The sequence below is a fragment of the Arachis hypogaea genome, chromosome 17 (assembly GCF_003086295.3).
Source record: "Arachis hypogaea cultivar Tifrunner chromosome 17, arahy.Tifrunner.gnm2.J5K5, whole genome shotgun sequence".
NCBI lineage: Eukaryota > Viridiplantae > Streptophyta > Magnoliopsida > Fabales > Fabaceae > Arachis > Arachis hypogaea.
This window is the reverse complement of record NC_092052.1, coordinates 3,590,507-3,617,568: the sequence shown is the minus strand read 5'-3', so window position 1 is coordinate 3,617,568 and position 27,062 is coordinate 3,590,507. Positions and strand designations below refer to the sequence as shown.

Here is a 27,062-nt window from a genome sequence, read left to right as displayed (position 1 = left end):
AACCAATATTTATTTTTAAAAGCATTAGTGAAGATATTTTTATTGGTACTTTTTATATTATTTATTATTAATATATTATGTAATATCCTGCAGAAAGGAGATCTATCGGATACACCTACACTTTTGCTCAACCTAATTGATAAGATCTATCTCTTCATCGTTGAAGTTCAAATATCAGATAATCCACATTTTTCACCTTATTATAAAGTTAAGAAGATGATTGATAATGTGGATCTCATAAATAAATTCAAAGAGACTCACCCTATTCAAATTGTGAGTATATATAAGTGTACTTTCTATTAAAAATCAATTTATTTTTTACTTTCTTGGTCATTAGTAGTATCTAATTTATAAATAATAATTAATTATAATTTTAGGACGTTGACTACACCGGTGGTTCACAGGTTTGCTTCCAATTTCAAAGACATCCTCAATCATTGAAGGGGAGAAAATAGAAAGTGCTAAGGTATTTGTTCAAAAAATAATTTTTTTTTGTTCTCTCAAAATTAGATCTTAATTTTATTCAAAAAATATTAGTGAGATAAAATCAAAGGTTAGAAAGAAGTCTTTCATTTAACTTGTTTTTTTGTACAGAATTTGTTGTTTGAATTCTCCAATGAAGTTGCGGCCAATGATGAATCCGAATTGTTGAAAAATGCTATTACACCAACTAAGCGACTATCCTCGGAGTCAGAAGATTCGAAGGTGGAAGGAGATATCTCAACTTGCAAGAAGATCAAGATTGAGAAAGAAACTTGAGAATTTGGATGCACATGTTTTGAAATCCCTTTTAGAGTCTATCTAATAGAATAATGTCAAGCATATGTTTGTTTTGGTGAAAACATTGTCTTTTCTTGAGTTGTTATTTTTCTTTTGGTTCTTTTCGATTTTTATGTTTGAAATTTAGAATTTTTTTAAATATAAATTGAAGTTATTTGGTTATTACTTGTGGTTTTATTTTTAATTTGATTCTCACCGTTACCGTTGATATTCTGATAATTTTTAATTTAATATTTAATGTCATAAAGTTATAAATTTCTTCTTTGAATTATTGTTGATACAATTAAATTTATTATTAATTTTTAATGTATACTTATTTAAAAAAAATCTAATTATACTTTTTAATTAAAGTATTATGTTTAAAATCTTAAATTTAAATTCAAATATACTTTTTTTTTTTGAATTTTTACGTAAGTAATTGGGTTTGAGAATATTTTTTAAAAATTTATATAATTTATAAGCTATTATGCTAATACAAAGGATTATAATAAAGTAAATAGAATTATCAATCTTATTAAGATGTGAAGTTATTTATTCTATTTAAAAAAAATGTAATACTATTTAAATTTTAGAAAAAGTATAATAAAATTAATACTGTTTATGATGAAACTAAAAAAATTATTTTTAAATTAACAAATTTCTATATTCCTAATAGAAAACAGAAGTTAAAAATTATTTTTAAATTAATAAATTTCTATATTCCTAATAGAAAACAGAAGTTTGAGTAGAAAATTTTATTTAAAAATTTAAAATTTATACTAGCTAATTAGGAAATTCTATTTAAAAATTTTAAATTTAAATTTCTAATACTAATTTCTAATTAAGTAAGTTTTTAACCATTTCGATTTTTAAATTTAAATTTTTTTACTTGTCATATTTATAAATTTTTATTATTATCTTTTAGATTGTCTTTCCACAATAGAAGTACTTTCATCTTTTTCTCTCTTTTTAAGTATTTTTTCTAAATTTATGTAATTTATAAGGTTATTAATTTTTAGATTGTATTTAATTTTATTTATTTTTATCGATAAATAATAGGATTAATAGTATTTATGACGAAACTAATAAAAATTATTTTTAAATTAACAAATTCCTATATTCTTAATGAATAACAAACGTTTAATTAAAAAAGTTTATTTAAAAATTTTAAATTTGCACTAGCTAATTAGAAAACTCTATTTAAAAATTTAAAATTTAAAATTCTAATATTAATTCCTAATGAAGTGGCTTCTTAACCGTTTTGATTTTTAAATTTAAAATTTTTTATTTGTCACATTTATAATTTTTTTCTATTTATTTCGTTTACATTGTTATTTTTTAGATTATTTCAGCACAACAATAGGGGTACTTTCATCTTTTTCTCTCTTTTTACTTATAAGTTATTCATTTTCAATCTCTTTATTTAAGAAAATGAAAAAAAAATAATTTTAACTATAAGTTGAATTTATTGATCGTGAGATTAAACTTATATTTATTTGAAAAAAGGTACTTTTGTAAAAAAATATATATTATTTTCCGTAAAATATGTTTACGTAACTAAATAAATGAGAATAAAAAAGAAATTAAAGCAACCATTGAAGATAAAACCTGTGCAATTTTACATATTTATCTTTTTTTACGCTTTTGTACAAATATTTACTTTAGATATAACTAATTTATCTATAACTCTTTTTTCAAATTTGAAATGAAATGTGTAACAAGGAGCACAACATTATATGCCAATTACTTTTCTAATGAAGTTAGTAAGATACTACGTTGTCGATAAATTTTTATTAGCTTTTTGATATAAAATTTAGGGTAAAATTAACATGCTATTATTACAGTTATATATGTTCTTATTTTTTTATGTCTCCCTCCTTATGGTTCAAGAATATTATAAACTTCAAACTCTTCTATTTATATTTTACTTTGAATAAAGATAAAATAACATATTTAACACGTTTATTATATAACGACGATAATAGTGTTATACTAAATTAAAAAAATATATGGTTATAAAATATTATTTTTAATTTAACTTATCAAATTTAAATATAAGCCCGTGCATCGCACGGGTTTAACACTAGTATCTCATAAAGGGCATAAAGCCGCAGCAATGATCTCTAATGCACTTGAGCACAAGATTATTACTTTGTAGTTACTTTGCTTTCACAAATGACGGTTTTACCATTCAACAACTACCACAGATCTATTACGAATCTACGATTGTTCATGTGATCCATGTGTATGAAAAAGGCTTGATGATGAATGATTATTTAAATTTTTAATCGAGGCTTTCTTTTATATAAAATCAAACTAAATTAAAATTCAATCATCATATCATTTTGTACATAATTTTACACCAAGTGTGTGACAATAGTATATTATTTTTGAATTGGCCGAGTAGATATTCAATTGTCTATTTAAATTTTAAACAAGTGTAAAAAATTCGAATTTTATCGTATGTACAATATATTTGTCAGAAAATAAAAGTCAGATATTAATAAATCAATTTTTAATCTATTAAATTAAAAAATATTATAAAAAATAAAAAAATGATATCTCTAATTATTGATGTAGACATAATTATTAATTGGGTTTATTTTTTATATTAAATTTGGTGTATTTTACTTTTATATACTATACTTAAATGTACGACAATTTGTAAATGAAAATCAGACTAATTTGGTGTAGAAAACAGATAATAAAATAAAATTAAATATTAAATATTAAATATTAAATAAAATTTAAAATTTTTTCAATGTTTAAATAGATCTGTTCGATTTACTCTAAAATAATATTGTATTATTAAAAAACAAAATTACACCATTTGATTCTAATGCCATTAATTTAAAAAATCGAATTTGTCTTATACCGTATTTTAAAAATATTATTGGTATGGTAAAATTAGTCACTAAATTTAACTATAAATGTATTTATATAAATATATGTGTAGTTTAATTTATTTTTAATGTATATTTATATTCTAACATGTATTTTATACTAGTGACTAATTTTAATGACTAATTTTAATATATAGGCAGCATAATTGCCATGTTTTTGTGTAACACTAAAACTCCGAAACGACTAATATATTCATTATATTCTCTTCTCGATCTCATAAAAAAAAAGAGTAAAATAACAATTAGATCTTTAAAGATTTTGACTTTGGACTAATTAATCTTTAAAGAAAAAAAAATTCTGTCAATTTATCAACTAAAATTTAATGGTGATGCTTATATGTACTATTAATTACTCTAGCGTGTCTATCTATGAAAAATAATCATATAGATAACAATTTTTGGAACAAAACTTTACCTGTTTTAATAGAATTTTTGATAAATAAAGGGTAATTGATAAAAAAAAATATAAAAACTCAAAAGATAATAATTATTAAATATTTTACGGTCTAAAACTACATTGTATTCATACTTATATGATAATAATGAGACATATATCACTATAAATAATGAAATATATGAACCATTTCATTTTATGTCGTTCTATTTATTCACAGAAAAATATACATATTTACTGTTTGCTATATTAAAAATTTAATTGATATTTAAAAAAAAAAAACTAATTATTCCAAAATCAATCTCTTCAAAGATGAGAAAAAATTTTGCCCAATAATAATAATGAAGTGAAAAATATCTTAAGGGTGATTGAATAATGAACATAAGAGCTAAGCAAATAATTGGATGGTTGGGTCCGTTACCAAAACGAAGAGAGAGGCAGAGCAGTTCCACGTTCACACTCTTCCTTCTTGCCATGTCCATGGCTTCCTCGAACAAAACGTTATTGCTCAGCACCTTCTTCCTTCTCATCATCATAACGGCTCACCAAGTTTCCACCTTGAAATACCCATTTCACCCTCGGGACCTTCTCCCTCTGCTCCCAAAGCAACTCTCTTGGCCGATCCTCAACTCTCTCCACAGTGCGGTCGACCTTCTTCCGGTCTTCGTCGGCGCCGCCTCTAACACCTCCTCACCGGATAACTCAGTCGAGTGGAAAGGTGCTTGCTTCTATGAGAACAAGGCTTGGATGGTGTTCCATAACAATAGTCAAACCCAGTATGGCGGTGGCACCCTTCACTTAAAGGTCTCCTTTTTATTTTTATTTTTTCTATGTATTATTAGCTTTTGTTTTAGTTTAACTCCTTCATGTGAATTTCAAGTTTTGGCAATCTAGGCAGATGGTATTTATTAGAGAGAGACAGAGAGAATGAAAATCTTGAATTTGAGATTTTAAGATAGGTCTTATGGTAAAAATTGTAGTTTACTAGTTGAATTAGATCGATGAATTAAGCAACCTTGTTTTTGCTGACGTTATGAAATCTTAGTATTGACTGGCATATAAGATAAGCATTAAGTAGAAATTGATCATAATTTTTTAGCTATTTTGTATTTTCCCCCCATTCAGTTGGAAAAGTATAAAGATAATCCTGTGGGATTTTGGTGTGCCTGAGAGTATTTTCAATTTTCAACATATTAGGGTGCCTAAATGAGGAGAGGGTAACAGACCTATTATGGAGTTTTGCTTCAGATACAAGTTTGTGTTTGAGTAGTTTTTGGTAGAATTTGATTGGAGATATTGACATTTGGAAGGTTTAGAAATTTTCCTTTGGTGGTCATCTAGATTAGATTGCATCAAAAGAGAATGAGGTGACTCGATTTACAGCAAATCGTTATTTTGATAAGTCATTATTACTGTATGCAGTTCTATGTTTATATTTCTATCACCTTCTGATTTTACCCATGCAAACATGTCTTTGGTCGTTGAAGGAAGCTGACTTATTGCTGTATCTATATGCTTATCTAGGTTAGCGAAGCTCATAGTTGGACATGCTTAGATCTTTATATATTTGCTACCCCGTATCGAGTAACATGGGATTATTATTTCCTTTCACGGGAGCATACACTCGAGTTCAGCGAGTGGGAAGGCAAAGCTGAGTATGAGTATGTAAGTGGCCATCGCTCCTCTTTACACTATCATTGAGTACGGTGTTGAAATACGTGTTTTGGTTTTAGAGATACTAACTCTCTTTGTCAATTAGGTGAAAAACCATGGGGTATCAATTTTCCTTATGAAAGCTGGGATGTTGGGAACACTTGAAGCACTATGGGAGGTCTTTCCTTTATTTACAAATACTGGATGGGGTGAGAACTCCAATATCAACTTTTTAAAGAAGCATATGGGAGCTTCTTTCGAAGCACGTCCTGAGCCGTGGGTTACAAATGTCACCGCTGACGATATCCACTCTGGTGATTTCCTTGCTGTTTCAAAGATCCGAGGTCGTTGGGGTGCTTTTGAGTCTCTAGAGAAGTGGGTTAGTGGAGCGTATGCTGGACACACTGCCGTTTGCTTAAGGGATTCCGATGGAAAGCTTTGGATTGGGGAGTCAGGACATGAAAATGAAGAGGTAAAATATTTAAGTTGCATTATCAGTTTACATATCATTTGTTATATATTGTTGTTATTTCTTGATAATTCCATGACTTTCCAATTATACTAATCCTTCGCAATTTGAATATTTCTTGAAATCTGTATATATAGCTTTGAGTATTTTTTTTTTTATCTTCAAAGAACATTTTCCATTAACCATGTCTTCAACAGAGTAGTTAAGCCTACATTTTCAATTGCAGGGAGAAGATATAATTGCTTTGATTCCATGGGATGAGTGGTGGGAATTTGAGCTGAATGAAGATGACTCCAATCCCCATATTGCACTTCTTCCTTTGCATCCTGATGTTCGTGCCAAATTTAATGAGACTGCTGCCTGGGAGTATGCAAGAAGCATGGAAGGAAAGCCATATGGTTACCACAACATGATCTTCAGTTGGATAGACACTTTAACCGGAAACTATCCACCTCCTATAGATGCTAATGTGGTATTAATGAAATCATCAATTCTTATTAAATTGTGTTAGATTGCATGCAACCTTGAGTTGTTTCCCCCTAAATTTGAAGCCTTATCTTTTCCGACAGACAGAGAATCATCATACATAACATTGATTTTTGCAGAAATTTGGCATGAGCTTTGACACAAATTATACAGATAATATATTTTTTTTTCTTCAAGTACTGTATCATCAGCTCATATGTGTCTTATTGTAATTGCTTGTCTGCTACCTAAAAAGGTCTTTGCTTAATTCCAAAAACAAACAAAAAGTGAAGGATAAATTTACAAAATGTAAACTATGTCTCATATTTGTTTTAGCTACATGCTACAAATCGTACGATTCTCATGAATGAGTCTTTTGTACTTTGTTCCTCTGCAGGTTGCTTGTGTTATGACAATTTGGAGTCAACTACAACCTGCATATGCTGCAAATATGTGGAATGAAGCTTTGAACAAACGATTAGGCACTAAGGTATGCCTGTTTTAGCAGAAGATGCTTGTGATGTGATCTATTGTATATATTAGTACACCATGGTCATTTTGGATTCGTATGTATCAGTATATTCAAGATATTGTTAGGCACCTAATATGAAAAACTGAACTGTGTAATATTTTGGTGTATCAACAGGGACTTGATCTTTCACAAGTTTTGGTCGAAGTTGAAAAGCGTGGATCATCTTTTGAACAATTGCTGACAATTCCGGAGCAGGATGACTGGGTCTACAGTGATGGGAAGTCAACTTCTTGCATTGCTTTTATACTTGAGATGTACAAAGCGGCTGGATTGTTCAACCCAATTGCTAGTTCTGTTCAAGTGACAGAGTTTACAGTGAGTTTGTCTATGAAGTTAGAAAAACTTCTTTGTAGTAGTTTCTTGACCAAGTGCACATGGACTTACTTTTTTTTATGCAATTAATGCAGATAAAAGATGCATACATTCTGAATTTTTTCGAGAACAACTCTAGTCGATTGCCGAATTGGTGCAATGATGGAGACACTGTGAAGCTTCCATATTGTCAGATCAAAGGAAAGTACCGAATGGAACTTCCGGGATACAACAGCATGGAACCGTATCCTCATATGAATGAAAGGTGCCCATCTCTTCCCACAAAGTACTACAGACCTGAAAACTGCTAGGAGTCATCACTCATCATCTCCACTCCATGGGATGATTCTTTCACCAGATTTTTTCGCCTCTTAGATTTGGATCATTTAGGACATACCAGATGAATTATTGATATTGGTTGTAAACATATGTTGAAATAAGAAGTTATCAACAGTTCAACATTGTAGATGTTCTTGTATCAGAAAGTTCATGTATCATGGATTATGATTATCTTTATAGTTTGTAGCCAAATTTGAACATGTAAATATATACAAATTGATTGCCTTTGTATCATGCAAAATTTATTTAAATGTCTATATCAGATACAAAACCTGTCCCAAGTCTTGCAACATTTTCCCCCTTCCATGATTGATTTAGCTACATTTTTAGTTGGAAATGGTTGGATTGTGAGCTGTGAAAAATGGCACATTTGTAGATGTCTAGTTGACATTGGTTCTTTTCCCGTTTATCCATTTCTTCCCATTTAAACAAACGCAAAATATGGTTAAGTTTCTTTGTATTCTCTTAAAAATGTAGTTTTAACTTCTAACCACATCAGAAAAGTGGAAAAAAATTCTTCTTTAAAATGCATAATTAATCATTCAAATGATTTGAGAGTGAAAAATTGGTTTATTATGAACTACTCTACTCGTTGATCAATTCTAACCAATTAAGTATTCTTATTGTTATATATGGTTGTTTGCCAAGTTTAATAGGGAATATACAGAAAGCATCATTAATTGTAAACCGACCCTATATCCTCTTCACCTCAGCATTTATTTGAAAAAAGTACAAAATCATATGAAAAAGCCAGCTTGAGTTTAATTTATGTGGTAACCTGCCAACAATGGCTTATTTATGGTACTACAGTTCTTGACATGAAGGTTTAGTCTTTAAGGAAGATTTTTCCTTGGCCAAATCTCAATTGGAAGCCCTTGAGTTGGAACTGGCATTGGATCTCTACTGAAGTTATCGTCTGCACATAATTTCCAACTGAAGCTTGTCACAAGATAATGGATTGAAACAAGAGTTTCAATCCTGGCCAACTCATATCCTGGACATATTCTTGATCCCCCACCAAATGCAATGAAGCAGTATGGAGGAATAGACAATTGGTCTTCAAATCTACTTGGATCAAACTTTGTTGGCTCTGGGAATATGCTATTGTCCATTTGAGTCATTGCTGTAACCCAGAAGATCTATAAACATGAAAAGTTATAGAAAGATTTTTAGTCACTGACATGATTGAATAACTAATAATATAACGAAGTTCATTGATAACTGTCACCCTTAAGATTAGTTGGATGCAGTTTCTCCCAATGGTAAATCTAAATCTTTATTAAGGGAACTTTGAAATTGCACATTGGTGTTAGAAAGTTTGTCTGAGTGGTGATTGTTTATCTTACTTGCCACCCTTTGGGAATAATGTATCCATCATATTCAATATCTGTCACTGCCTTTCTGAAGCTACCAAAGATGGGAGGAAACATCCTAAGAGTTTCCAATGCTACTCTCCATGTGTACTTCATCTTTGCAAGGTCTTCCCAAGTTAGAGGCTCTCTTGATTGCTTGCTTTTTGCTATCTCTTCTTGTTCTGCAAGCACATACCCAAATACATACATGTCTTATACTAGTTTGAGTGAAGTACCAAAATATCCTCCGAAAGAGAACTTTGCCGGCGAAATAACCTGTTAAAAAATGAATATTCATCTGATATACCCAAAGATTAGCTCTATTTGACAAAATCACTCAATCGTACGTCAGACTACTTTTGGTTGGCGGAAATGCTTACATGCCATCTGGTTATTCACAACAATGTAAGCAATTCTGTCAACTGAAATCTAGGATTGAGTGAATATGTCAAAGGAAGCTAACCTTTTGGATATTATCGGATGAATATTCAATCCTCTGTTGATTATTTTGTCAGTGAAGCAATCTTTCGAAGATTATTTCAGCAGAAATATGCCACCCTTTATGTTACACACAGAATCATCTATTCATCATATTCATACCTTGAAGAACTGCTGCAAAAATTGCAGGTTCATTAGCTAAGAGTCTGATAAGGAAAGTGATTAGAACAGATGAAGTGTCATATCCAGCAACCATGACAAGCATGCTATTATGAATGATCTCCTTCTCAGTGATAACCTGTTCATCACCAGCACTTTGTATGCCAATTAAGCAAGTGATCAAATCTTGGTGAGTAGAGGCTTGATTTCGCTCAAGTTCAACCCTTTTTCTGTCCACAATCTGCTTCAACATCTTCTGGATCCTTGCACTTGCTCTGAGGCTGCGATTGTAGCGTGTGAACGGCAAGTTAATAGGAATTGACCACATTCCTTTGATCATTGTATGGAAAGAAACTAGGAACTGATCTCTCTGCTTTCCAGGCTCAAGACCAAACAAAAGAGAGCAAATTATGTTGAATGTGAGTGTCTTCATCAGAGGTAACACCTACCAAAATAAACAAAAAAACAGAAGGTTAGACAATATTTTCTTCCAACATTGATTTGCCTCCTACAATCTGCTAGAAAAGAAGGAACACTCTAAACTTGCTTTTTGTTAGGATTTGAATATCTCTTCTTTTCCCTCTCTACATGACATTATTAGAATATTTAGATTGCGTTATTGTACAACTTGGTTTTTCTTTCATAGTCACATCACATACCTTAACATTCTGTTTTCCCTTCCAATGCATCTCAAGGTGCCTCCTAACTTCTCCATCAATCTTCTGCACATACAGCTTCAAGGATTCTGGCTTGAGGAACGACATGAGCGCGCTTCTGACTCGCTTATGATCTTCGCCATTAAGTTCAAGTATGTTCCGATCTCCCAAGATCATCTTAACGGACTGTGTTTGCTGGTTAGCAATTGTGCCTCCATTGTTAGAGAATATGAACTTGTTTGCAGCCTGTCCATAAATCAAAACAGCTGGTGTTCCAAACAAGTTTAGCTTAGAAACAGGACCATACTTTCTGATCCTCTGTTCAATCCATTTCTCTGCATTGTTTGAACGCATAGCTCTAAGAAGGCCAAGGCTTTGACCAATGATTGGTATTCCAAGTGAACCAGGTGGGACCCTTTTGGATGGCTTTCTTCTTCTGATCAAAAGAAGAAGAACTGGGATTAGTAAGAGGAGAGTAGCAAGGAGAACACTCATGGTTTCTTGGATTCTAAAGATTCCTAGCAGTGTTTTCTGTTTCAGTGATGCTTTTTATAAAAAAAACAAACTACTCTGAGTAGCTGCAGCCGGCTGTGTACACCTTCCATTGAATCTTTTATCTTTTAAATGATCGAAACTCTAGTAGTTAATTAATTCTAATCCAATAATGTTTTGACACATGGTATGATCTAATTTTATTATTGATATATGTTTGGCAGTTTAGCTTTTAAATATATGGTTTCTAGCTATTTTATTATACAGGTAATCATCACATCATTGCTGGTATTTTTTTTTCTTTCGTCTCTTTTCTCTAATTTTCAACTTTCAAATCAATGCTCAAGAATGCTCAGGATGTCAAAATCTCCATTTATTATAGAGTATGGGTGTTAGAACATAGATAAGAACTGTGAAGAGGATATGTGTATGTAAATAGGCAAGTTCTTCAAAGGCAAAGGTTTCTTGTGCCTACACTATTTTGTTGTTACTTGTTAGCTTTGTTCTCTTTATATTTGAGATTTATAACAGTTTACAAAGATTTAAGTACCTAAAAGATCAAATTGTTGACTGTTAGAAAGTAATTCTTGTCCATTTGACAATGTAGGTGGTGTGAGAAAAGAATTAGATACTAAAAGTATTATTATTCATGTAGTATAAGATTTAATAGTAAGGATTTGTTTGGTTCATTGATTCTGTGTGAAATTAAGGAAAAGAGATTTACAAATAACTTCTAGAGAAAAGGACAAATAGGTCCTTGATCTTTTGATCTGCGGACATTTAAATCCCCAACGATTTAAAAACACATTTAAGTCTCTGACCTTTTCAAAATCTAGACACATCGATATATGGATGTACACGTGGGAGAGTTTTTAAAATGGGACAAATTAGACCCGGGGATCGATATGTCCAGATTTTGAAAAAGTCAAGGACTTAGATGTATTTTCAAATTCTTTAGAATATAAATGTTTGGAGACTAAAAGGCCAAAGACTTATTTGTTCTTTTCTCTAACTTCTATTATAAAATATAACTTAAAATATCACTTTTGTCTCAAATATTTATTTGAGAGTTGAGACAAAGATATTACTTTATAATAATAAAATACTAAAATCTACTATATTTTAGCTCAGAAAACTCAACTATTAAAAATTCCACCATATTTTTACCAAAACCAGATTCATCCTAAGGCTGAGGATGTAAGTCTAGTGGTATCAAACTCTGGCTTCAAGCGTTATATTCCGTAGAGCGTATGGACAAACTACTTTGCAAACACAAGATTGACCTTACATTCTTGTAATCCTAATATATATATATTAGTGGATATTACTTGCCAATTTCGCTGAAGTTTTTAGGCACATTGGTTTTTTATTTCTTCCCATTTTTATCTTTTTTTTTTTTGGGTCAAAGATTTAGACCAAAATCTGGCCCAAATCTAATACAAAAGCTCAAAGCCCCCAACTCAATCCGGAAATCAAACACACGTTTCCCTCTTCATTTTTCCACAAAGCTAGACTCTTTAACTTCCATTATAGCAAGTTTTCCTCAGCAAGCAAAGCAGATGAACGGCCGCTCTCGACGCGGAAGAGCTCCAAATCTAGGACTTGTACTTGGAGTAGGCCTGGAAACCTTTTTTTCATGAGCGTAAGTTTTTTAGAAGTATCATCGGCATGATTTAGTTAATAAGTAATAGACTTATAGTCCCTGAAAGTCACTAGTTTGTTGGTAAGATCAGCACCCCGAGTATGACTTAACAGAATAAAGTCAGTTCATGATTTAATTGAATTTAACTACGTAATACATCTCAGATGACAGGTAGATTCAAGCCAAACCAGGAAGAATTTTATTCCCAGAGTATGGACAAATGAATATTTAGACAGTAGCCAAATAACAAATGTTAATACATTTCATTTGCAATTTCATCAATTTAGTCAATCATGCAATAAACAAGGTGCTTGCCAAGTGTGGTATGGTGATATGGTCTCATACTCTCATGTATATTTAGACAACGGAAACAACTACTTTCAGTTCCATACAATGAAATCACCAAGTATACAAGTACAATGATATAGTTCAGTCATCTGAGAATGTATGCAGGTCGTCCAAACATATCTTGATTCTAGGAAGAAAACATTTGGATATATCATTTTATTGTTCACTCTGCCTTGGCAGAGAGATGGTTGCCACCAGTTGCTAGTTTGAAGAAATAAAAGAGGGTCATAAGAGCACTGCAACAAGAAAAGAAAGGCAGAATGTCTTAATTCCATACACAAGCAATTCAATGTTGCAGCTTGGAATGCAATCAATGAACATCCATAGGCAGTAGTTTATAAATAATAAACAGCCTAACCTAAATTGCCCCAAGTCAATAATATCAACTAAAATTTAAAGATCAAATTATAAAAGTAAAATAATCCACCGCCAGCATAAATGTTCAGTGAGACACCATTAACAATGTTTAATGCAAAATAGTGCTTGGTGACAGGTGGAGCAATTGGACAAAATATAAGGGTAATATATAGTGTTACTATAATCACCAATGAGATGCTAAAACAAATTATCTTGAAAAAATGGGATGGGGAAGCCTTCATTTTCTAGAAAAATAAAAGATTCAGAGAAAATAACTAGCTTTGCGGGTTTGCATTAATTTCATCATATAATCACAAGTTGGCAACGCCAGTGAGAATAAATATGTTTGGCGTATGAGGGTGAGAATTAATCCATTATCTTAATTACCTAAGTCCTGCTACAAGACCAGCAGGCATAATCTTGGATGTTTCCATGTATCGCTGTCCCATGACCCATGTTAGTGCGACTGCGGTAACTGAGAAAAAAAAGGAGAGATTATTTCACAAATATTTACCATAGTTAATACAGCGTGAATGGCATGTAAGATGAATATTCATGATTAATTTTTGGATGCATAGATACGAACAATGCATGTCATTTAGTTCTATTCTGCCAAAGTTTCTGCATGCACTTATTATTTGGTAGGGCTAATGACAATCGTTGCTGATTGTTGCTCGTATGGAGAATGCTTTTACATTTAAATGTCTGCATTACTGTTAGAGATATAACCATTCAAGTTGCCTCCTCAAGCTTTTTCATTCGGATCTTAACAGACATGGCAGCAATCCTAGAGCACTCACTCAGCTCTACTTTATATGAAAATTTTATTTCTAAAGAATCCTTCTCTTCTTTTCCAGTGAATAGAAACAAACAAATTTAACAGAAAACAAACATGTTCTTTCAATTTGTAAGCATTCTAAACCTAAAACAATTTTCAATATACAATTTTACTTTCAGAACAATATCTTCGTTCACTTTACTAACGAGGATAAATGCATTCATACAAATCTCTCATCTCTTTATTATGTATCACCTATTTCACTCTCTCCCTCTTAGAAAATCCTACTAAACTAGTAAGCTTCTGGTTAGTTAAATTAGAAGCTATAAGCTACTTAAAATCCTAAAAACCAAAAACAGAATCAATTTACTACTTTTAATTTGATTAAATTGATCATTATTATTACTCTTAAGCAGATTCAAATCTTCCAAATCGTAAACTGAATCACACAAACGGACCAGCTAAATCACGATTTCTAAACATACGACTAATTTGAAAGTCAACGATGAAAATAATACAAAATCTGAGTAAAACAGAAGCAGCTGAAGGATGAGAAAGAGCTATTACTTGTTTCGATAAACAAAGCGAGGTAAGAGTTCTTGCGCTTGTTGAAGGCATTGAGACTGAGATAACCGGCGAAGATGAGAACCAAGCCGGAGCCAACGCCTCCGCCGAGAGAAGCCAGGCTTCCTCTCCTGATGAAAGCGAAGAGTCCACCGCCTACCAGAATCAAACCGTACGGAATCGTGAAGCAGAAATCGTGCATTTTGTATTTTTTTTTTTTCTTGGAAAGTGAAATTTTCCCGGAGAATTCAGATGTTTCGAATCGGAGAAACGAGAGAGAGAGAAAAGAAAAGAAATGTTAGCTCAGATCGCAAGGAAGACCGGAAGAGTGTGTAAGAATCTGAAAAACTGTGAGCTAAGTGGCGCGTGGATTGCACAAGTCAATACTAATACAGAATGGGAATTTTACTTTTCGTTTCCGTATTTGCCCCTTGACTATTGAGTAATTTCGAAATTGTCCTTTTTAGTTTGTTGGGTCAAAGTCAACCTATTTCTTTCTTTTGAATTGGTTAACTTAAAACTTAAAAGGGAAAGTGTGGCAAATGCTACTTCCATGCATGTTCTACTCATGTTTGAGGAGTAAAATAGTCGATGAATCCAAACCATACAAATCAATCTGACGGTTGAGATTAAATATTTTATTTCATTTTTCTAAATAAAATGCAGTTAGAGCATGCAGCAACATTATTTCAAGAACCTTTGGTGAACTACTATATCTGTGGTAGTGTAATTAAATTTAATATTTTTGACAACTTTTTAATATTGGATTTAAAATCAATTTTTTTTATGTAATACTCTCTTCGTCACAAAATAGTTATATGAATTAAAAAGATAAAGACGCTGAAAACGTCTTTTTATAAAGATATTTTTAATAATTAAAATTTAATACATATAATCGATTAAATTGTGTTATTTTTGTCAAAATTAGGCTAGACAAATTGATCTGACCGAAAAATGGTGAATCAAATTTTGAACTGATCTAAATTAATATTTTTTTATAGAAAATGACTACAATACCCTCATTATAGAAAATGATTAAAATACTTCTATTATATATATATATATATATATATATATTAATTTTGAGAATCTTAAATTTTAGTTCTTTATTTTTCTATCGTAGGGTTAGGATTTAGAATTTTTTAAATTAATAAGAGTATTTTAATCATTCTTTATAATAAGGATATTGTAATCATTTTTTATAAAAAAATTAATATTAATTTAAACCAGTTCAAGATTTGATTCACCATTTTTTAGGTTAATTCAATTTGTCTAACCTAATTTTGACAAAAATAAGATAATTCAATCGATTATATATATTAAATTTTAATTAGTGAAAAATATCTTTAAAAAAAGACGTTTTAAACTTCTTTATCTGAGTAGCTCCCATTGAAAATATCTTAATTTAAAAAAAATTTAAATAGGTATATGAAATTATGGTTATTAATTATTATTTAACCCTTACATATACGTACACTCTCCTTTTTTATTTATTCTCTCTCTTTTTAATAGTGTTAATAAAGAGAATTATATATCATTAAATATTTGTGTAAAAATCTTCACTGCAAATTTATCCTTGGACCACTAAAATGTAATGGAATTGCTTGAATAAACAATTGGTACCTAGATAAAAACTAAATTAAAGAACTAATTCTTTACCTAGCTTCTATATGGTAATATTCTCTTTTTTCATGCCAGCCTCACGTTTTATTTTTTTGTCATTTCTATATATATATTTACCAGTTTCCTTCTTCATTCCTTCCTTATCTAATTTAATATATCTTCACCAATCATTTTAAAGTAACATATTTTCATCATCCACATTGCATTGCACATTAATATCATTACCGTTCTCTTGTATATTTCAACATACCAGGTAAACAATACGATGGGAACACTTGTTTTCCTCTCACTCTATTATCTAATAATTAACCTCTCACGTGTATATGCATGTTACTATTTTTAGTCTTAGTCTTGTGTATGTCATGGAGCTATAATTTATCAACACATAATATGATACAACCTATATATATTATATATATTTATATACCTATATAATAATATATACTAATAGGCTTCATATAAATAACCGTATTTGGTTATTGTTGTAGACAAGATACGCCAATTAATGTTAAGTAGTGTTTACTTTGTCTGAGAACACAGAATATATATACCCTTTTTTTTTCTTCTCGTTTTTCCGTCTGAACATATAGAAATTAAACTTGAATAACAAGTTAAAGATTTAGCTATCCAATTTTGTAACTTGTAGATAAAAGGTTCATGCATGGCTTCTAACATTGAACTAACATTGAAAACTCAAGTACAATCGACTTCGCGTGAAGTTGATAATTGAGAACTACTGTTAAATAAAAATTTAGTTAAATTAGTCAAATCATCTGCTCAGTTATCAACTTCACGTGAAGTCGACTACATCTGAGTTTTTACCATAATCTAATATATTAGGGTGTTATCATTTCTAATGGTTATGTTACGTTGTGATGCATGCATGTGGATAGATATATGGAGAATGATGTAGCTATAGCGGTTGAAGCAATGCTGAAGAACGCACAACCTTTGTTTACAACCGAAAGTTGCTGCATCTACAAGGTGCCCAGTCAAATTCGCCAATCAAACGAAGATGCATACACTCCAAAGATTGTTTCTATTGGCCCTCTTCATCACGGGAATTCCAGGCTGGTAACTATGGAAGGGCACAAACAGGTTTACTGTCAACATTTCATTCAGAGATCGGAGGTAAGTTTAACCGACTTGGTGAGTTGCGTGCAACAGTTGGAACCTCAAATCCGTGCATGTTACTCTGAGAAGATCGATCTCACAGTGGATGAATTGGTGAAGGTGATATTCATAGACTGTTGTTTCGTAATTGAGCTTTTCCTCGGACATGTGTGGATGAGAAATGATGCTATCCATTCAAAATCGTGGATGGGTACTCGGGTAGCGCAAGATCTGATATTACTTGAGAATCAGATTCCTTTTTTTGTCTTTGAGAAGATATACAATCTAGCTTTTGCTTCTCGCTTAAACGGTGGTAAACTCCGTTCATTTATGTGGATTGCTGTTATTATGTTTCCATATCACAACAAACAAGGAGTGTTACCACCGGCAGGTGGCAATATAGCACACTTCACTGATCTGGTTAGATACTTGTACTTGCCACCATCTCATAGAATACCTTCAAGGAACCCTGTACCATTAGTTATTGGTCAGAGTGCATCTGAGTTAGTTGAAGCAGGAGTCAAGTTCACAGTAAATAAACCATGGCACGGCATTGGCATACTAGACTTGGAATTTGAACATGGTATTCTTAAAATCCCGGATATTGTAGTAGATGATTCCACTGAAGTTTGGTTGAGGAACATTGTGGCTTTGGAGCAGTGTCACTATCCTCGACATCACTACATCGCCGACTACGTTAACTTCCTTACTCGACTTGTCAACAGAGACAAGGATGCGGATGTCCTCATTAAAGCTGGAATAATTCGGAGTACGATAAGTGGTAACGATACTTCAGTGGCTAAGCTATTTAAGGATGTTGATAAAAATTTTACAGTGTTTAATGTCAATGCTAATTATCTCGAAATTTGTGATGATTTGAAAGCTTATTGCAAGCATCCTTGCCACACTAAAATGGCAACTCTCAGACGCGATTATTTTACCACTCCATGGAAGACAGCAACTTCCATCGCTGGAATTGTATTACTCTTTCTTACTTTTGTTCAGACTATATGTTCTATTCTCCAAGTTTAATAAGTAGTACTAAGGTTACCACATAACCACATGCATTCACAAAAGGCTACTTAAATTTGAGATGTGTTAGTTATTATTGTCAACACTGCAGAATTTTAATTTGTATTCTTTCATTAATTTAAGATTGTAATATATGTTACTACTCTTTTGAGTTTGTAATTTATATATATTATTATTGTTGCATTCCATTTTAATTAATTTGTCAATAATAATTAGATTTAGCTAGAAAGCAAAACAAAACACTACCAAAGTGATTGGAGAAACAAATAAACATGCGCCTTACTCGGAGAAGATGAGATCAATCTCACGGCGGATGACTTTCGGGAAGGTGATATATATTGATATTCTTAATTGAGCTCTTCCCAGGAGCTGAGTGGACAAAGTCTCACATATTTTAAATATAAGGTCTCTAAATAGTTTATAAATGAAAATTTTTATGAGAAATGCTAGGGGCCAGTAATTTTGGTGTTTTGTAACTATCAATTGGCCATCAATAGTGTTTTTAATGGTGTAAGATTATATTTAATGGTGGGAGATCATTTACTTTTGTTTTGATGGTTAAGTGCTAGCCAAAAACCACAAAAATTGTTGACTTCATAGACTTTTTTAATTTTTATTTCACAAATTAAATTTTAAAGTTAAAATTGATTCACTCAATCTCAAAGTTAATATAACTTATAATTTAATAGATTATATTATGTATGTATACATTAAAATCAGTTACAAATATATTGTTAGACTTAGATTTTGAACATGGTATTCTCACTCTAATATGACTATACCTTTGGTGAATTGAATATGATGACTATGGTCTATCTACAAATCAGGAAATGATTAGTGGCAAGGTTTTGACCTCCTTAATAACTTCTATCCCAAAATGAGTTCCAACAATCTTCACTGCAAATTTATCTGATCCATGGACCACCAAAATGCAAGGGAATAGCTTGAATAAACAATTGGTACCTAAACAAAAACTAAACTAAAGAAAAAATTCTTTACTTCTATATGTGGTAGTTTTCTCTTTTTCATGTCAGTCTCACCGTTTTTTTGTCATTTCTATATATTTACCAGTTTCCTTCACTCTTGCCTTAGCTAATTAATCAGTATCTTCATCAATCATTTGAAAGTATCATATTTTCATCATCCACATTGAAGTGAACACTAATATCATTAACGCTTCCTTGTATATTTTCACATACCAATTACCAGGTAAACGACACGATGGAAACACTTATTTATTTATCTTTTTTTAAAAATCTAATATCTAATAATTAGTAGGAATTATAAGGCAGGCTATCTACTCTGTCCTTTATATGTACAGTGCATGCAAATACATATTATTTATTTTATCAATTCATATTCAAATTCTGTATAATATAAATACAAATTACACTAATTTATTTATTTATTTATATATAGTTATGTATCTTGTGTTGGTAAAAAAATTGTCAGTTATAAACAGAATGCTTGCCTCGTCTGAATATAGATATAGGTAGCTAAATTTGTCCATAACTTGTAGAGAAAAGGTTCATGCGTGCATGGCTTTCATTAATTATTATCATTTCTATAACCTTTCTTCTTCCTGGTGGCGCTATATAGATATATGGAGAATCATGTAGCTAAAGAGTTGGAAGCAATGCTGAAGGAGGCACAACCTTCGTTTACAACCAAAAGCTGCTGTATTTACAAGGTGCCCCATGAAATCCGTCAATTAAACGAAGATGCATACACCCCAGTACTTGTTTCTATTGGCCCTCTTCATCACCGGAATTCCAGACTGGTAACCATGGAAGGTCACAAACAGGTTTATTGCCAACACTTGGTTGGAAAATCGGAGGCAAGTTTGAGCGATTTGGTGAGTTGCGTGCAACAGTTGGAACCACAAATCCGTGCATGTTACTCTGAGAATATCGATCTGACAGCGGATGAGTTGGTGAAGGTGATATTCATAGACTGTTGTTTCATAATTGAGCTTTTCCTCAGAAGTTTGGCGCAGAAGACAGAGGATGATGTTATCCTCCCAAAAGATTGGAAGGAGCATCGAGTGAGATATGATTTGATATTACTTGAGAATCAGGTTCCTTTGTTTGTTGTTGAGAAAATATACAATCTAACTTTTGCTTCTCGCTTAGATAGTGGTCGATTCCCTTCATTTATGTGGCTTGCTGCTGACATATATTTTTCATATTACAACAAACAAGGAGTGTTAACACCGGCTAGTAGCAGTATAGCACACTTCACTGATCTGCTTAGATACTTCCACTTGCCACCATCTCATAGAATACCTTCAAGGAACCTTGCACCGTTTGTTCTTGGTCACAGTGCATCTGAGTTAGTTGAAGCAGGACTGAAGTTCCAAGTAAATAAATCAAGTCATTGCATACTTGACTTGGAATTTGAACATGGTATTCTTAAAATCCCACACGTTATAGTGCATGATAGGACTGAAGTTTGGTTGAGGAACATTGTGGCTTTGGAGCAGTGTCACTATCCTCGACATCACTACATCACTGACTACGTTAACTTCCTTGCTCAACTTGTCAACACAAACAAGGATGCGGATGTCCTCATCAAAGCTCGAATAATTCAGAGTGATATAAGTGGTAATGACACTTCAGTGGCTAAGTTATTCAGAGATGTTGATAAGAATACTATACTGATAAATCATAATGCCAATTGTGTCAAAATTTGTGATGATTTGAATGCTTTTTACGAACATCCCTGCCGCACTAAAATAGCAACTCTGAGACGCGATTATTTCACCACTCCATGGAAGACAGCAACTTCTATTGCTGGAATTGTATTGCTCCTTCTTACTGTTATTCAGACTGTATGTTCCATTCTCCAGCTTCATTCTTAAATAACTAGTATTAAGGCTACTACTATAGCCACCTGCATTCACAAAAGAGGCTACTTAAATTGGAGATTTGCTAGTTATTATATTATTGCAACACTCTATTACGGATTCTAATTTAATTTGTATTCTTTCATTAATTTGTTGTCATGAATGATATCATGACAATTATTGTAATATATGTGACTACTCTTTTCAGCTTTGTATTGATATTATTGTTGCATTATTCAATTTCGTAAATAATATATAATAATATTGATAATGAGATTTAGCTAGAAAGCAAAACACTACCAAAGTGATTAGATAGAAATAAACAAACATGCACTCATACAGGTAGGCCGTGGTAGAGATAGGAAAAATACATAGAGCAAGAAAGAGAGAAGGTCATTATATTTGCTTTATTTACTATGACTCACTAAATTTTTACGCTAAGAATTTTTAAGTTTTCATGTTATCATCAAAAAGAAAAAAAAAAAAAAAAAGAAGAAATCCATGTAATGAAATCATGCTAGCTAAAATGTCATTTATTTTTTCCAAACTTGTCAGGAAAAATTAAAAACCTTAGAGCAAAAATATGAAAAGATGATTATGAAATATAAAAAATATTAAAACATAAATATTACATCTAATTCAAAATTTTAAGATAAAAAATTAATGGTCTGTTATCTTATAAATTTTTTATTTTTTGTTATTTTCTTTAATATAGAACTAATTTCATACACTACTCCTCACACTTGCAATATTAACACGCAGTTTAGGGATATTAGAGTATAAGTTAGTTATCACAATAAGAGTTAGTTAGATTTCTGGTATGTAAGTCTTGCATGACAGCATAGGATATATATACTTGTTATCAATTCACTACGTATTCTCTCATTCTCTTCTTGTTTCTCTTTCTCTCTTCTCTTCAACCTAATTCAATATTCCTATACTAACAATAAGTAAAGAAAAAAAGGTAGGTTAAAGGATTAGTACCTGTACCTAACCAAACTATATTACATTAAGAAGTAACATATTCAAGTCTTTGCTTCCTTTGCATTCTTTTTTCCTTTTACAAATTATGTATATATAGTTGTTGGCTTCCTTCAATACTTAATCACTATCTTCAATCACTTTTGAAGGCTTTCTGATCTCTAGTACTATTCTTTTAATTTGCTTCCTTGCATTCATTTTTTATATGTTTCTCATTGAGCCATACCTTATGATATATGTACACAGTAATAGTAATACATAGTTATATGTGCTTTTTTACATAGAAGAATGGAATGATGTTTTATCACTTTTTTATTTATACATCTATTTAAAAACTTTCTTTTAGGTATACAAGGGAAGTCTTAGATTTTATCTTCCCTATGTTTATCAATATTTTTAATATCAAAAATAGGTACATACTAGAATATATTTCTCTCATATTTTACATATTTATTCAATATAATTCACTCCTCTATCAAATTCTAAAAAGTCAATAACTTTCAACAACAATAGTTGACTGACACACATAAATGAGCATATGCACGCATAGATTAATAGAAAGCATCTATAGACATAAACAAAGATAAATTATCTAAAAATAATGTAAATTCATAATTTATTGAGTTATAATGTATTTATAATTTGCCACAATAAATTCACCTTTTACAATTTGCCGTGGTATTTTTTATAATTTATCCCTATTGATGGATCATTTTTGAAGTTTTATTTAAAAAATACAATTCATTTCCGGAGATTTGATTTAAAAAAATGAAGTTGAACAAAAACTGAACAGGAACCCGGTACTCTCACACTTTTAATTCAATCAAAAAATGAACTTGAACAATCTTCACTGAAAATTTATTCTTGAACTACCAAAATGTAATGGAATACCTTGAATAAAGAATTGGTACGTATGCAAAAACTAAATTAAAGAACAAATTCTTTACTTCTCTATATGGCAGTATTCACTTTGTCATGCCTCACATTTTTCTTTTTGTCATTTCTATATATTTTACCATTTTCTTTCACTCTTTCGCTAGCTAAATTCGGCATCTTCATAATCATTTAGAAGTGATATTTCAAATAATTTTCATCATCCAAGTTGAATCTGGTGGGTGCTACTCTACGGTTTGCACATACATATCATCCACATTGAATTGGACACAGTTTTGGACAATAATATCATTATTATTACTGCTCTCTTAGCTTGTCTATTCCAACGTATACCAGGTAAACGAGTGGACAAATTTATATTGTGTATTACAAATTTCCTTTCATTCTTGTCCAACATAAATATGTCACAAGTAGCATAATAATTAGGCATAAGCATGCACATGCATAAGATTCAATGTTTGTCTCTTGTCATACTGCTAATTACATCAATTTTTCTTTTCTTTTGAAGATGGAAAGTTAACTAAGATAAAGATTTAGCTAGCTAGCAAGCCAATATATTAAACAAAATTGTTATATGAGTCATTTTAATATATATTTTATACTGATAATAAATTTTGATAATATCTACTATAATTATAAATTAAAACATACTTAAAAACGCCATCTTCACCTAATTATTTTGTCTATGAGTTTCAATTATATAATTTCATGTTTTTATTTTTGTTTTTTCAAAAAATACACCTTGAAAAATAAATAGATAATATATATTTATGCACATATATATATATATAGTTGTTTTTTCTTAGAGTAATTTATTACTTCTAACCAAAAAATAAAATAAAATAAAATGGTGTTTATATTTTTTATTTACACTTTCTTTTTATGGTATAAAAGATGTTTTTTTTTTTAAAAAATTTCTTTCACTTCTTATATAAAAAATAAAATATAAAAAAAAAGATGTACATAAATTAGAAAGAGTAATACTAGGGGGCCAGCAGTATTTGTGATTGGTAGCCATCAATGATGATTTGATGGTGTGAGATTGGTGTGAGATTTCATCCAATGGCTCACCTTTCTCTACTGGTTACATGCTGGCCAAAATGCAATAAAATTGCTGCCCCCTAGACTTTTCCAATTAGAAATGATGCATATAGTATTATTTAAAAGAATTTTAATAATTAACAATTTTTTTAATTAGAAAAAATATAAACTAACTCAAAACTCGTAAAAAATTAATTAAAATGAATAATTCGTTAAATAATTTTGTGAAATGAATTCATTATTTCAGTATCATAACTTGCCTTCAAATCTTTCATCTTGAGAAAATAAGAGTTTACAACTATCATCACCTTGATATATATATTATCATAGATATGGAAAATGAGGATCATGTAGCTATAGAGTTTGAAGCTATGCTGGAGAAGGCACAGCCTCTGTTTTCAAACAAAAGCTGCTGCATCTACAAGGTGCCCCACGATATCCGGCAAACCAATGAAGATGCATACACCCCCATGGTTGTTTCTGTTGGCCCTCTTCATCATCAAAATCCAAGGGTTTTAAATATGGAAAGCCACAAGCAGGTTTATTGCAGACATTTTATTGAAAGATCCAAGGCAAGTTTGACCGATTTGATGAGTTGTGTTAGAGAGTTCGAACCACAAATCCGTGTATGTTATTCTGAGAAGATCGATCTCACAGTAGATGAATTCGTGAAGTTGATATTGGTAGATTGTGGTTTCGTAATTGAGCTTTTCCTCAGAAATTATAAGTGGATGACAAGGGATGATGTTATCTTCTCAAAACCATGGCTGAAGCTTCGGCTAACCTATGATTTGTTGTTACTCGAGAATCAACTTCCTCTTTTTGTTTTCGTGAAGCTATACAATCTAGCTTTTGCTTCTCCTGATGGTGACGATGAATTCCCTTCGTTTATGGATCTTTCTTGCGGTTATTTGACTTATTTCTCAACTGAAAATATCAACATCAATAATGTCAACGACCAAATAGTGCACTTCACTGATTTGTTTAGATACTTTATTTTACAAAAACGACGACCTTGTGAAAGAAAACACAAAGATTTGGTTCTTGGTCACAGTGCATCTGAGTTAGTTGAAGCAGGACTGAAGTTCCAAGTAGTAAATAAATCAAGTCCTATTGACATACTAGACTTGAAATTTGAACATGGTGTTCTTACAATCCCGCATATTATTGTAGATGATTCCACTGAAGTTTGGTTGAGGAACATTGTGGCTTTGGAACAATGTCACTATCCTCATGAACACTACATCGCTGACTATGTTAACTTCCTCGAACAACTTGTCAACTCAAACAGGGATGCGGATGTTCTCATCAAAGCTGGAATAATTCAGAGTGATGTAAGTGGTAGTGACACTTCAGTGGCTAAGCTATTCAGAGATGTTGATAAACATATTGTAGTGGAAAATTATAATGTTAATTATCTCCAAATTTGTGATGATTTGAATGCTTATTACAAGCATCCTTGCAACACTAAAATGGCAACCCTGAGACGCGATTATTTCCCCACTCCATGGAAGACAGCAGCTTCCATTGCTGGAATTATATTGCTCCTTCTTTCTGTTATTCAGACCGTATGTTCTATTCTCCAAGTTAAATAACTATAGCTACAAAAAAAGGCAAGCTATTCATGAGCTTCTGAAGGTGGTTGATTCAATAATCTACTTAAATTTGTATTGTCTTAGTTATTATATTATTGCCAAGACTGCATGGTATATTTTAATTTCTGTTCTTTCTTTTAATTTAATTAACATTGTATAATATATGTGACAACTCTTTTAATTTGAGCTTTGTAAATTGTAATTGATATATATTATTGTCGCGTTCCATATTGTCAATGATATATAATAATATTAAGAAGATTTAGCTAGAAAAGAAAACACTAGCAAAGTGATTAGAGAAACAAATAAACATGCACTCATATATGTTAGATACCAGACAAATGACACAGCAAAATATAGAGATGAAAAATTAGAAATTTGTATAAAATATGGAAACAATTGAATAACTTTCTTTGAGAATTACAACTTCTCTCTATCACAAGGAGACTACAATAACACTCTCTCTTGACAAAAGGAGAACACACTTTTCTCTATATATATAGAAGAAAACTACTCAAAGAAATATTATGTTATTCTCTTTGGATGACTTGATTGAAATGAATTAAAGAAAAACTCAATTTATAGGTGACTCTCTTCAATATGAACCATCCGTCAATTAGAGGTATATAATTCTTCTCTTTTTCAACCACTAAAATTCTAAGGTTATAAACTAAGATTGTTTATTACCTCTCATTTTATTTAGTTATTATTTATTTATATATTTTCTAAAATTAGCTTTACTAATTTTCACAATCTCCCACTTAAAGCTAATTTTGATAAATTTTCAAAATTCATGTTGCTCATGTATTCCATAGGCCGTATGAGGATCTACACCATTCAAACTTTTCTGTGTTGATTGGTTTTGTCATGGCATCTGCTAGGTTATCTTTAGTGTGAATCTTCTGCATATCAACACTTCCTTCTTCTACTACTTCCCGAACAAAGTGATATTGTACTCCAATGTGTTTTGTTCTTGAATGAAAGGCAGGATTCCTTGCAATGTGCAAGGCACTCTGACTATCACAATACACAGAAATCTTCTGTTGTTTGTGCCCGAGTTTTTCTATCAACCTTTGGATCCAAATAGCTTCCTTGCATGCTTGTGTAGCTGTCATATATTCAGCTTCTGTAGTAGATAAAGCTACAACAGTCTGTAATTTAGATAGCCAGCTGCGCTCACAGTTCCTCCTGCAAGTGTAAACACATAGCCTGTAGTAGATTTTTGTTTATCAAGATCACCTGCAAAGTCTGAGTCGACATATCCATTGACAATGAATTCTGATCCTCCAAAATATAATGCAACATTTGAGGTTCCTTTGATGTATC

General features: G+C 31.3%; 6 protein-coding genes across 6 annotated transcripts; 4 read left to right on the top strand and 2 right to left on the bottom strand.

Moving 5' to 3' along the window:
* The first annotated feature begins 4,203 nt into the window (after positions 1 to 4,203).
* Positions 4,204 to 8,097, top strand: LOC112764666 (uncharacterized). The gene is made up of 7 exons (XM_025810382.3): positions 4,204 to 4,860; positions 5,581 to 5,721; positions 5,816 to 6,181; positions 6,405 to 6,650; positions 7,041 to 7,133; positions 7,290 to 7,490; positions 7,583 to 8,097. Exons 1-7 carry the CDS (start codon positions 4,432 to 4,434, stop codon positions 7,796 to 7,798), a joined length of 1,692 nt encoding a protein of 563 aa, XP_025666167.1. The 5' UTR covers positions 4,204 to 4,431; the 3' UTR covers positions 7,799 to 8,097.
* A 405-nt stretch (positions 8,098 to 8,502) lies between these two features.
* Positions 8,503 to 11,373, bottom strand: LOC112766822 (cytochrome P450 716B1). The gene is made up of 4 exons (XM_025812713.2): positions 10,435 to 11,373; positions 9,779 to 10,220; positions 9,173 to 9,360; positions 8,503 to 8,965 (listed from the first exon to the last, which is right to left on the bottom strand). Exons 1-4 carry the CDS (start codon positions 10,924 to 10,926, stop codon positions 8,660 to 8,662), a joined length of 1,428 nt encoding a protein of 475 aa, XP_025668498.1. The 5' UTR covers positions 10,927 to 11,373; the 3' UTR covers positions 8,503 to 8,659.
* A 1,368-nt stretch (positions 11,374 to 12,741) lies between these two features.
* LOC112766221 (protein FATTY ACID EXPORT 6) lies at positions 12,742 to 15,010 on the bottom strand. The gene is made up of 3 exons (XM_025812114.2): positions 14,616 to 15,010; positions 13,658 to 13,745; positions 12,742 to 13,149 (listed from the first exon to the last, which is right to left on the bottom strand). Exons 1-3 carry the CDS (start codon positions 14,812 to 14,814, stop codon positions 13,077 to 13,079), a joined length of 360 nt encoding a protein of 119 aa, XP_025667899.1. The 5' UTR covers positions 14,815 to 15,010; the 3' UTR covers positions 12,742 to 13,076.
* A 1,363-nt stretch (positions 15,011 to 16,373) lies between these two features.
* On the top strand, positions 16,374 to 18,574 carry LOC112762428 (UPF0481 protein At3g47200-like). Its single transcript, XM_029294213.2, has 2 exons — positions 16,374 to 16,488; positions 17,129 to 18,574. Exon 2 carries the CDS (start codon positions 17,133 to 17,135, stop codon positions 18,378 to 18,380), a length of 1,248 nt encoding a protein of 415 aa, XP_029150046.1. The 5' UTR covers positions 16,374 to 16,488; positions 17,129 to 17,132; the 3' UTR covers positions 18,381 to 18,574.
* Positions 18,575 to 19,983: 1,409 nt separating this feature from the next.
* Positions 19,984 to 21,240, top strand: LOC112762607 (UPF0481 protein At3g47200-like). The gene has a single exon (XM_025808483.1). The coding sequence runs from the start codon at positions 19,984 to 19,986 to the stop codon at positions 21,238 to 21,240; it is 1,257 nt and encodes a 418-aa protein (XP_025664268.1).
* Positions 21,241 to 24,473: 3,233 nt separating this feature from the next.
* On the top strand, positions 24,474 to 25,736 carry LOC112762427 (UPF0481 protein At3g47200-like). Its single transcript, XM_029294212.1, has one exon. It carries the CDS (start codon positions 24,474 to 24,476, stop codon positions 25,734 to 25,736), a length of 1,263 nt encoding a protein of 420 aa, XP_029150045.1.
* The last annotated feature ends 1,326 nt before the right edge of the window (positions 25,737 to 27,062 follow it).

Coding starts and splice junctions, on each gene's coding strand:
- LOC112762428 (XM_029294213.2), top strand. CDS start 17,133: ATGGAGAATGATGTAGCTATAGCGGTTGAAGCAATGCTGAAGAACGCA.
- LOC112764666 (XM_025810382.3), top strand. CDS start 4,432: ATGAACATAAGAGCTAAGCAAATAATTGGATGGTTGGGTCCGTTACCA. Junction 4,861..5,580: donor GTGGCACCCTTCACTTAAAG/GTCTCCTTTTTA, acceptor ATGCTTATCTAG/GTTAGCGAAGCTCATAGTTG. Junction 6,182..6,404: donor CAGGACATGAAAATGAAGAG/GTAAAATATTTA, acceptor TTTCAATTGCAG/GGAGAAGATATAATTGCTTT.
- LOC112762427 (XM_029294212.1), top strand. CDS start 24,474: ATGGAAAATGAGGATCATGTAGCTATAGAGTTTGAAGCTATGCTGGAG.
- LOC112766822 (XM_025812713.2), bottom strand. CDS start 10,926: ATGAGTGTTCTCCTTGCTACTCTCCTCTTACTAATCCCAGTTCTTCTT. Junction 10,221..10,434: donor AGGGAAAACAGAATGTTAAG/GTATGTGATGTG, acceptor TTATTTTGGTAG/GTGTTACCTCTGATGAAGAC. Junction 8,966..9,172: donor TTATTCCCAAAGGGTGGCAA/GTAAGATAAACA, acceptor TCATGTTTATAG/ATCTTCTGGGTTACAGCAAT.
- LOC112762607 (XM_025808483.1), top strand. CDS start 19,984: ATGGAGAATCATGTAGCTAAAGAGTTGGAAGCAATGCTGAAGGAGGCA.
- LOC112766221 (XM_025812114.2), bottom strand. CDS start 14,814: ATGCACGATTTCTGCTTCACGATTCCGTACGGTTTGATTCTGGTAGGC. Junction 13,746..14,615: donor CGCTTTGTTTATCGAAACAA/GTAATAGCTCTT, acceptor TTTTTTTCTCAG/TTACCGCAGTCGCACTAACA. Junction 13,150..13,657: donor GGTCTTGTAGCAGGACTTAG/GTAATTAAGATA, acceptor TTCTTGTTGCAG/TGCTCTTATGACCCTCTTTT.